This window comes from Sapajus apella, unplaced genomic scaffold (genome assembly GCF_009761245.1).
Source record: "Sapajus apella isolate SASKATOON/1434 unplaced genomic scaffold, GSC_monkey_1.0 scaffold10, whole genome shotgun sequence".
Lineage (NCBI taxonomy): Eukaryota > Metazoa > Chordata > Mammalia > Primates > Cebidae > Sapajus > Sapajus apella.
Genome location: NW_022436950.1, coordinates 7,646,726 through 7,657,105, shown reverse-complemented (window position 1 = coordinate 7,657,105; position 10,380 = coordinate 7,646,726). Strand labels below are relative to the sequence as shown.

The window sequence follows — 10,380 nt, the reverse complement described above, 5'->3', positions numbered from 1 at the left end:
CCATCCCAGCTCCTTCATTTTTCTGCTCTTAAGTGCTTGGCCGAAGATTGTCTTCTGTTATCCCAGTGAGCTGTGCTCGCTGTGTGTGAGAACCCACCCTAGGGGATGGATGCAGCCAGCCCAGCAATGACACACCCCTCAGCCACTTCTAGAATTGCCCGGGAAGGGCCTTCACAGCCGGGCTGATGTCCCCTCACTGAACACAAGGGAAATGGAAGCCAAGTGGGTAGCTGTGCTGAGCTCATTCACACTCCTCGACCCCAGCAGGACCACAGTCAGCGATAGCCCAATGCAGATCCTAGGGCAGGGCCTGGTAGACCAAGAAATGGCTGGGACGACACCACATGCCTGGTCTCCCAGCGGAACAGGTGATGCACCCATCCTGACACCTGCTGGCACCCGAGCTCCACAAGACCTTGACATCATGAACAGTGTGACCTTGGGTGTGGCACGTGGCCCCACTGTTAAGGGGCTGTCCCTGCCTCTCTGTCCACCTCACTGGGCCGCAGTGGGGCTGCTCCTAGGGCCTGTCTGAAAAAGCAGTTTGGGAACTAACAGGTGGCACACGGTGTTGCTGGGCATCAGGCCACTTGCTCTGGACCAGCCGGGAAGCCAGGAACCTCATGTCCTGTCCCAGGCCCCTCCCGGCACCCATCCTCACTGCATCCTCAGTGGGCACAGAGGCAAGCAGCCTGGCCCCAGGAGGGTCCTGGCCTCACTGCATTTCCTGAGTGTGGCAAAAGGGACCCCTGTCTGATGGCTCTGCTGGATGCTCACCCCACAGGCTCCCCTGATGCCGAGGCCTCCCCTAAGCTGGTGTAGAGACAGGACGGATTGGTCATGGGAGAGCTGGGAAACTGGGGGGCCCTGGGGTGAGGGCAAGAGGGGCTGGGCCTGCAGAGCCCTGTTCCAACCAAAAACCCAGGTAGGAGGGACGGGGTGGGCCTTGGGGTATGGAGGGCCCCAGACACCAGGCCCCACCCAGGAGAGTGGCAGAACGATGACTGTCTTTCTGCTCCAGCTGCCCAAGAAACATGTGTGTGCCCAGCTCAGGAAGAAAGGTCTGGAAACAGCACCAGCATGGGTCCTGGGGTCCTCCAAAGAGCATGCGGTGAAGGAGCCCTTGACAGGCAGCTCCGAGCCGGGCCTGGTGCCCAGGACCGAGCCTCTGCAGTCTTCCCTGACACCTTGGAACCAGTGTCAGCCACCTGCAAACTAGGAGGAAGGGCTCCATCCCATCGCAGACCTGCCACTCTAGGTGTCCTTAGTTCCCACCTCTTCCGCAGGGCCATGCGTGATTGTCCTGCCCGAGGCTCAGGTAAGAAGGACTTTTTAAAGCTCTCTCAAGGCTAGGGACAGAGCACAGGCGGGCATTGTCTAGGCAGAATAACAAGAGCTGTGCTGGCAAGAGATGCGCCACTTATTCAAGAGATGGGGATGGCCGCACTGGGCGGTGCTCAGGGAGGGCTAACCCCTCCAGGCCACCCCCAAAGGAAGGAAAACAGACCTGGGAGGAAGGGCAGGTGCCCACTGGTCCCCCTCAATGCAGACTCGGGATCCCTGAATGGGGCTGCCCAGTAGGAGAGTCTCCCCTCCCCCTGCCGCCTCTTCTTGATCAGGCAGGGCCAGCTGGTGGCCTCCAGCCTGGGCAGCACTCCCTGCCTCAGTCCCCCCACGTCACGCCAGGAGCCTACCATTCCTACCAGTCTTCTCCTTTCTGCACCCCAGGAGCCTGCCTCCATGCTGGAGGAGAGGCCGAGATGTCCTGTGGCTTGGCCCCACCTCTGCGTAGTGTGGGTCACAATCCCCCTCTCCAGGGAAGCTGAGGTCAAGGGCCAGGCCAAGACAAGGCAGAAGCTTCTCCCATTTCTGACTTGCAGGGAACATAAGTCCCAGCATCACTCTGGAATATGGGTCACCAGGCCCTGAGGCTGATCTAGGGGTGTCCCAGAATTGGGCAAGAAGCCCTGGGCAAGGCTTTGCGAGAGGGCAGCTGGGCCAGGGAAGTAATGGTGGAAAACGGAAAACGTAGAGGAGCAGGGGCCGGGGGGCGGAGGCTGGACACAGGCGGCCGAGGAGGAGACAAGCAGGTCCTCTCCACAATCTGTGTCGTGCTAAGCACCCCAGCCTCCCTGCAGAGGGCTCTTTACAGCTCCACCTGCCCTGGGGACCCGTGAAGAGGCCAAGGCAGCAGTACAGTGATTTATTGACCAGACTTTGCAGCAAGAACACAGCAAAGGCGGGGCCCGTACAATCCAGCCTGGCAGAGGGTCTGGCCCCCTTAGAGCAGAATCTGGGGACCCCAGCATATCTCCCCCACAACCCCCAGAGTCCAACCTCACCCCTGCTCCAGGCACCTCCTGAAGTGAGGGGCAGCAGGGGGACCAGGTCCTGGAGGAGCTGGAAGGCAGGTGGTACCCAGAGCGGGGCTGGCACCGGGTGCATGCTTGCCCCGGTAGCCGGCAGGAGGCGATCCGTGCAGGGGCAGTGGGGGCGTGCAAGTGGGCAGCCAGGCTCACCACACGGAGCACTTGTGGGCAGGGTTCATGGGCGAGTCCTTGGGACAGTGGAAAGCTCGGCCGAACTCCTCAAACTGGGACACACTGCCCAGCACCCTGGGGTGGGGAGAGACCCACACAGTGTGGGGCCCTGCAGCCACCCCGACTCCAGCCGCTGGGGGTGACTTCTGTTCCTTCCCATGCCCTCGATCCCACCCAAATACAGGGAGTGGACAAGGCCAGCCTGGCAGGTGGCATACCTGTAGTGCTCAGGGGCGTGCTTGTCGGTCAGCACCTGCAGGTAGATGGACTGCGACCGTCGCTTGATGCACCAGTTCTGGGTCCAGGAGTGGAATGGAGGGAGGAGGGGGAGATGAAGCCAGGCACCACGCCCAGCCCCCCGCCCAGCACTCAAGGCCACAGGCCCCCTCAGCGCCACAGGGCCATCACCTTTGAGGGGACAGGTGTTGAGAGACAGGCTGGCCATGCGAGGCCTGGGCAAGGCAGGGCTGGGACTGACCCTGGATGCAGTGTCCCCAACCCGAGGGTCCCAGTCCAATCCCCCACCTGGCCCACCTGGGCAAAGGCAATGAAGAAGAGCTGGTCATGTGTGTACTTGAGCCGGGGCAGCGGGTGCTCTGGGCCATGCTCCCGCACCCACTTCTGATACGCCTGGGGACAGACAGAGCATGGACCTGCTGTGCCCATCTGCCCTGGGGACTGCTCCCTCTCTGTCCTCCATCCAGGCAGCCCTCCCCGCTTTCCCCGGGGGGCCTGTGAATCCCTCCTCTTCCAATGGATGGTATCCCCAGCACATGACTGCCCCGCCCCAGGCCAGAGCTCTGCAGGGTGGGCAGGGAGGGGCAGCTCTGTCCCTCCTGGAGTCCTCATCCACCCCGCCCCTCCCACAGCAGGGGTGGAGCACAGGCAGGCTGCTCACGTGGTAGGCCAGCTTGAGGCCGCCCATGTCTGCAATGTTCTCCCCAAGTGTGTGTTTCCCATTCACCTGCCGGGAAGAGAAGAGGCCAGGGGGCTGCTTGGGGCCCGGGTGGCCTCCCTCAGGCATTGATACCCTGGGCCCCAGCCCCTAATTCCCACCACCCTTCTCCTTCCTTTGCCCAGAGAGTTTGAGGGAACCCTCCTCATTCCCCCCGACACCCTGGTGCTCCGTAAGTCTGTGCACACTCATCATGTGTCCACGTGAGTGTGCGTGGGAACCGAGTGTGTGTGCAGGGTCCTGGGTACGTGTTTTGTTTGGACACGTGCATGTGTGCAAGGGTGTGCGCGATGCTCCCAGCCCGTGCCCCGCCAGGCCTGAGGGGCACAAGGGGCAGGTGGGGTCTCACCCGCTGGTTGTAGACAGTGAAGTTGTCATAGAGACGGACGATGCACTCGGCCTTTCGCAGGAAGCGGCTGTAGGAGGCCTCCGTCCACCAGTGCAGCAGGTTCCCTGAGCGGTCGTACTGGCCCCCTGTGAGCAGTGCAGCCAGCTGAGACCTTCCTCCCCTCCCCTCCCCACGTACCAGCCCCAGTTAACCCATCCCCCACCCTGCCTATCCACTGCCTGTCCTGCCCCCTCCCGGCCATCCCCTTGGGCCCCAACAGGCCTCACCCCAGTCATCGTAGCCGTGGGTCAGCTCGTGTCCAATGATGGTGCCGATGCCCCCATAGTTGAGAGACCTGGGCCCACGGCAGCAGCATCAGGTCCAGCCCTCACCACCCTCTGAGAGCCCCATGCTGCTGCCCAGGACCCGGATATCCCCTGGCCAGGCCAGAAGGGGGCCCACGGAGGCCACAGAGGCATCCATGTGGTCCAGGGGCACTAGTGCCTCTGCTTCCTCATGGGCTATATGATTGCCAGTGGAACATAGCCTGCTGCCTTTTAGGAAATTACATGTAACAGAGCTGACTGGGCGGTAAAACAGAGCTGGAGGAGACGGGAGTGAAACGGACGCGCCCACGTGGGGTTTGGCCTCCTACCTCATCGTGAGTGCTGCCCCACCTTTGAAACATCTAAACAAGCCTCATACAAGTAAGGAAGACCCCAGGAAGTTACAAATGACAAACCTAAATAACCAAGGATGCAGTGGGGAGCCAGGGTCCGCAACTGTCCTGACTCTTGAACCCAGCTGGGTCTGGGGCAGTCATAGCCACAGTACGCCGACACACACCTGGTAGACAAGGTCTGTGTGCCAGCCCTGCCCTCAGCCACAAACAGGGCAAGCTATGTACTCACTGTGGGAAGTCGGGGTCATACAGGGTGGGCTGCAGGATGCCCGCAGGAAACACTATAAGAAGGGGGTGCTCAGTGGGAGACCTGCCCACTTTCAGAGCCGGCCCCACCCAGTGTAGGAACACATTCTCTTACCCATCTGGTTCTTGTTGGGTAGATAGTAGGCATTGAGCGCCTGTGGGGGGAGCAGCCAGCTGTGGAGGGAGGCTGGGGTGAACAGGGGCACACATGCGCTCCCCATGATCCTCACATCACGGCATCCTCATCAGCCATCTCTTGATAGTCTGGGGGTCACCCTGCCGCCCCCACCCCATGCCCTGTGCTGGCCCACGAACCCCCCACATCTGCGTGGCTGTGAGGTGATGTGCCCCACCAGCTCCTGCCCTCTCCCCACAACCCTTCTCTGACCCCCAGCTCTGGGCCAGGCACCCACGTGGACTTGTCCACCTCCTGCCGAATCTTCTTGACTGACAGCTGGATGCTGAAGCGGATGCTATTCAAGATGTTCTTGAAGTAGGTCTTCTCGTGGACCTCAAACTGCGGGAGGCGGGGCAGCACTCAGCGACAGGCAGGGCAGGGCAGGGCTACCTGCAGACCGGGCCACAGCCTGGCTATGCAGGACACCTGCCCTCCTGAGAGCCATTAGTTAGAGGGTCTGTGGACAGGCTGGGCAGGCAGGGTCAGGGCCCCACCTCATACTCCTTGTCCACAGCATCGGGTTTCAGCAAGAAGTCTGGGTAGCCGACCATCACCATCATGTACTGGAGCTGCAGGCCGAGGGCAGGTGAGCATGACATGGGCCCTCCGGATACAGCACTTCCCCCATCCCCCAACCAAGAAAGGGACAGCGCCCCCCCCCAACCAAGAAAGGGAGCACTAGGCCAGCCTGGGAGTGGGCTTCACCATGGGCTTCACGGCGGAGGCAGGCCTGGTCAACTCCACAAAGCCTCTTTGCCCCTTTTGTTCTCTTTTGCTGGCACACAGCAGGTGCTCAATGTGTATGGGGCTGACAGATGGCACTGAGTCCCCTCACCTTGGCCCGAGCAGCAGCCCTGGTCTCAGCGTCCATCCAGTCCAGCTCCTCCAGGCGCTGGCCCAGGATGTACTTGATGTCTTCCACCAGCTGCTGCACCTGAGGGTCAGGGGTCAGGGAGCAAGGGTCAACTCAGCCATCTTTCACTCTGGTCCATCACTCCTGGCAGGAGGGGTACCCCCATCTTTAAGCAGCACTTTCTAAGCCCAAATCTCAGTGCTGAGCACCAAGAGGACACCTTGGAGGTGGGGATCCAGGCCCTGCACCCCCAACAATGAGCTCACGGGATAGAAGAGGAAACTGCCCCAGCAATGACCACAGACATCCCTGAGGCCACGCCTCCTGGGCACTGCTGAGAAGGCCGGCTGGGGCCTGGCAGGGAGGTCCACCTGCAGTTCATAGTCCATATGAGCTTCCTGGAGGAGGCTTGTGGAAGAGCAGTCTAATGCCTCAGAACGGGTTGAGTCCTTAGCAAGGCTCGGTGCCCGTGCCTGCAGGGGGACATGTGGGGCTCCCCATGCTAGGACCATGGCCTTGGGAGGGGTCCACCCTCAGTTCAGCACCATCCTCCCCACCCAAACTAGGGCAGCCCACCTTGGCTTTGCTGGCAGCTGAGAAGTACTCATGTACAAAGAGGGCACCAAGTGCCATGCCAAAGTGGCGGTTGGCCTGGCCCAGGCAGACCCGGGCCAGCTCCTGTGGCTTGTCGCTGCCCTCCATCTCCCGTGCCAGCTCGTGCAGCGCCTCACGGAATGGCGGGGACAGGTGCTCACTCAGGACCACCACCACACGCCACACCAGGTAGTTGTGCAGGACCCTGGGGGCCAGGTGAAGCCAGTGGGTGTCCAGACAGATGTTCATATGAGCCATCAAGGGTACCACCCCCACCTGTTCCCCCCAACCTGCTGCTGGACCCAGTACCCAGACAACCACACAAAGATGGGGCAGGAGGTCATCCCAGATATGCAGAGCAGAAAATTTAAAGCCCACCCAGCAGATAGGTCCAGGGTGCAGGGGAGGGACCTAGTGGCCACTGGGCAGAAAATGCCAGATCTACAGCCATACCGGCGGGGTGTGGAGCGGATGAGCTGGGACACCTGCTGCATGTAGTCTGTTGCCAGCAGCACCACCTCCTCTTCCTCTGAGAAGTCCTCCTGGAAGATCTGGTCTAGCAGCCACTTCCACTGCAACTGTGAGGCCAAGGACAGGGACAGTGAGGCTGGGAGTGGCAGGGCCACAGAAAATGGGGGAGGGCAGAGAGAGGCAATGAGGGAACATGAGAGTCCATGGACAGGGAAGGGCTTGTCCAACTGCTCCCAACCCTGCCTGCCCACAAGGACTAGGCCACACTCACATGGGGAGTGATCTTCTGCAGCTGCCCCAGCGTCACCTTGTTGTACATGGAGCTGACATCTCGCCGTAGGTCATCATACTCTGACACAGTGATCTGGGAGAGAGATCACAGCTGACCCAGCCCTGCTCCATGGTGCCCTCCCCCAAGTCCAGGGCAGCCGCCAACCTGGCCTGCTCACATTGGCCAGCCGCTGCTCCACCTGCAGGATTTCCTGGGCCTTCTGCTCCACAGCGTCAGCACCCAGAAGGCTGAGCACTCGCTCCATGAACACCCTGTATGCTGCCAGGATCTGTACCAGGGGAGGGGGCTCATCCAGGGACAGGGGCAGGCCTAGCCCAGGTCCAGGTCCACCCCTCCTGGGGCCCCAGGCCTTCCCTCCCTCCCCATCCCATGCCCCCGCACCTTCTCACTCTCCTCATCCTGAGCTAGGTACAGGGTCCTCTCTGGCAGAGTGAGCCCATCCTGGTCAATCTGAGGAGGAAGACAGTGGCCAGAGGTCAGAGGTCCATGCCATCAAGTTCCCTAAACAGAGGGAAATCCCTCCTCAATGCCCAGAGTGCACTCAGACATCCATGGGTACAGCCCCAGAAGCACGCAGACCCCAACCCCTCTTTTCACCCAGATTAAATGGCCAAAGCCCCCATCCCTGACTGTTCCAGCCTGGGGACGCCCAATCTTACTCCTGTACACCTGCATTTTTCTTATCTGTCTGGGACATTCGTAGATCCTCCACTGACTGTTGGGACCCCTAGCTTTGGGGCCAGCCCCAGCCCTCGCTGAGATGTCCACCCAGCCCGCCGGCGCGCCCCTCCCTCCTGGCCCTCACTGCCTGCCAGAGGGCTGGGAAATTGCGGCTCCCGCGGCTCCGCTAAACACCGCAATTACCCCAGGGAAATTACTTGCGCCCTCCTCCTGGCGCTCTGCGGCTGTGCGCTCCCCTCTCCTCCCCTGCTCTCTTCTCCCCTAGTCTCGTCTCGCGCACCCGCCTCCCGCGCGCAAGAACCCCTGGGCAAGGCCACTAGGCCCCGGGTCTGCGGCCGCTGGCGGGGAGCTGGCGGGGGGGGGGACGCACTCACGCGGATGACATAGCGTGAGGAGTTCCTGTCGTCCAGGCTGACCGTGAGCGAGAAGAGCGCGGCGGCGCTGTACTCGCCCTGTGCCTTGTACAGCAGTCGGTTGAGGTCCCATTGCGCAGAGACCCCCGGGCGCTCCGCCGCGCCACCCAGGTCCCAGCCTCCGCAGTCCTCGATGACCTCCAGCATGGGCCGCGGGCCCAGTCGCTCGATCTCGCGCATGTCGAGGCACGAGCGAAAGAAAGCGCGCACCTTGCGCTGGGCCGCGCCGCCAGGTCCACCCCCGGGCCGCGCCAGCAAGCGCCGCAGGCGCTCCTCGTTCTGCTCGCCGATGGCCGCGATGGTGCCATAGGTGAGCTTGTCGTCGGGGATGGCGTGGCGCCGCAGCCAGCCGCCGCAGGCGAACGAGTAGAAGTCCTGGCATGGGTCGATGCTGGCGTCCAGGTTGGCAGCCAGAAAACGAGCGGCGCGCGCGAAGGCCTTGCGCTCAGGACAGCCTTCCGGACAGGTGCCGCCGCCTGCCGCGACCGGGCCCAGGTACTTGAGCGCCAGCATAGCCGCCAGGATGGCGCAGAGGCCGGCGGCAAACACCAGCCCCGACAGCAGGCACACCTCGCGCCGGTTCCAACGCGGCAGCCCGGCCCGGGCCCCCGCGGCGCTCCGCGTAGCGCCCAAGGGAAAGCCCGGGGGCAGGGAGGCCCCTCGCGCGCCCCCCGCGCCGCAGCGGCTCACGTACTTGACCTCCTGGAACTCGTCGTAGTGAGCCGTCAGCGAATACGGCGGCTCCATGGCGCTGAGGCCGCCGCGCTGCAGCCCTGGGCCACCCGGGCTACGGGATGCTCGTGGCTGCCGGCCTCCTCGTTGTCCTCCACATGGCCCCGGGGCCGCAGCTGCTGGAAAGGCAGAGGCAGGCTCAGGAGGCGCCGCAGCCCGACGGGGCTCCAGGGCACCAAGAGGAGGTGCTCAGTCCTGGGTGCTGAGGCCCCAGCATTGGGCCTCGTTCACTGCGGAATCCAGGGACAAGGAGAACTCGGCAGGGCCACCACCCCCGCGTGCACAATGGAGTCTTCTCCCCTGTCCCCTCCCTGCACACATGTGCGGGCCGCAGGGTTGGGAGGTCCCCGTTGGGAAGCAAGAGACGCTGGGCACGGGGCCTGGCACGTAGTGGACCTTCACTGGAAGGCCGTCCCTCTTCCCTTAGTCTGTATTGTCCACGACCTGCCCCAGCCAAGGCCGCGTGAGGTAGGGGAAGGAGCGGAGGCTGGAGTGAGGAGGTGCGGTCAGGGGAGCGTCTATGCGGCACTTCCAGCTCTGCGCGCTGGACCCAGATATACGCTCCAGAAAGCGGCCAAAGAACCAAACTTCGTCCTCACGGAAGCCCGCGGGACCCACCACTCCAACCCCGTTTGCTGGCTCCTTCTGCTTGGTGGCCCGACGGCCCACTCGCCCCTTCTCTAGGGGCGCGCGCCAACGCCCCAGGGTCTCCGACACACAGCCCACCCACTGGATGGCCCTGATGGAGAACCCAAGACCAGTTTCTTCCCCCCACCCCCACCATCTCTGTCCCCGCCCCGAGCCACTGCTGGCTTCAACAGGTTCTCCCCAGAACCCAAACTTGGGCGAAGTTTCACCCCCGGCGGGGCGCGAGCTGGCCGGCGAGCAACGAGCCCTGGCGCTGTGCCGCGCAGTCCGCGGAGCCGGAGAGCCGAGCCCGGGAGCCGCAGCCGCAGCCGCAGCCGAAAGGACGCAGACAAAGCCAGGAGGCTCCGTGCAGTGGCGGCGGCGGCGACGGAGGTGACTGCGATGGTGGCCTCAGCGGCAGGGACTCGGGCGCCACTTACCCGGCAGGTGCGCGCCGGAGCCGGCGGGGACCAAGAGAGTCGGGCCTGAGCAGGGGCCTGAGCCGGAGCGGAGCGGCGCGGGCGTCCGGTGCCTCCCAGCGCCCGCCGCCTCCTCTGCCGCCGCGCGGAGCCCGCCGCGCCGCCCGCCCGCCGGCCCGAGGGAGGGGGCGCGCCGGCGGCTCCACCCTCCTCCACCCGCCCCACGCGCCCCTCCTTCCTCCTGCGTCTCTCGGGCCACCTGGCAGCGGGGTGGCAGCGCGGACGTGGGTCTGCTGCCGCGGAGACAGGCTCCCGCGGGTCGTGCGCGGGCTGCGGTCGGGGACTCCAGGGTCCAGCCGCGTTCCGGGA

The 10,380-nt window shown here is 63.5% G+C and overlaps 1 protein-coding gene across 8 annotated transcripts; it reads right to left on the bottom strand.

Annotated features, from left to right (window-relative positions):
* Positions 1 to 2,191: 2,191 nt before the first annotated feature.
* On the bottom strand, positions 2,192 to 10,142 carry ECEL1 (endothelin converting enzyme like 1). 8 transcript variants are annotated; one of them, XM_032277913.1, is made up of 18 exons: positions 10,033 to 10,142; positions 8,195 to 9,081; positions 7,521 to 7,589; positions 7,297 to 7,407; positions 7,119 to 7,211; positions 6,830 to 6,954; positions 6,359 to 6,581; positions 5,765 to 5,863; positions 5,424 to 5,498; positions 5,165 to 5,268; positions 4,867 to 4,925; positions 4,735 to 4,786; positions 4,111 to 4,178; positions 3,845 to 3,969; positions 3,439 to 3,504; positions 3,075 to 3,170; positions 2,759 to 2,835; positions 2,192 to 2,615 (listed from the first exon to the last, which is right to left on the bottom strand). In XM_032277913.1, the coding sequence occupies exons 2-18, from the start codon at positions 8,978 to 8,980 to the stop codon at positions 2,516 to 2,518; spliced, it is 2,328 nt and encodes a 775-aa protein (XP_032133804.1). In that variant the 5' UTR covers positions 8,981 to 9,081; positions 10,033 to 10,142; the 3' UTR covers positions 2,192 to 2,515. The 8 variants fall into 8 exon arrangements, with proteins under 8 accessions (XP_032133804.1, XP_032133807.1, XP_032133801.1 ...); XM_032277916.1 differs by having other exon boundaries at positions 2,192 to 2,557; positions 3,066 to 3,170; positions 8,195 to 9,084; positions 10,033 to 10,138; XM_032277910.1 differs by having other exon boundaries at positions 3,066 to 3,170; positions 8,195 to 9,084; positions 10,033 to 10,137.
* Between the last annotated feature and the right edge of the window lie 238 nt (positions 10,143 to 10,380).

Excerpts from the sequence above, each read along its gene's own strand:
- ECEL1 (XM_032277910.1), bottom strand. The coding sequence starts at position 8,980 with ATGGAGCCGCCGTATTCGCTGACGGCTCACTACGACGAGTTCCAGGAG. Across the intron at positions 5,864-6,358 it reads CAGCTGCCAGCAAAGCCAAG|GTGCAGCAGCTGGTGGAAGA; the intron begins GTGGGCTGCCCT and ends CCTGACCCTCAG. Across the intron at positions 3,970-4,110 it reads CCACGGCTACGATGACTGGG|GGGGCCAGTACGACCGCTCA; the intron begins GTGAGGCCTGTT and ends CACTGCTCACAG.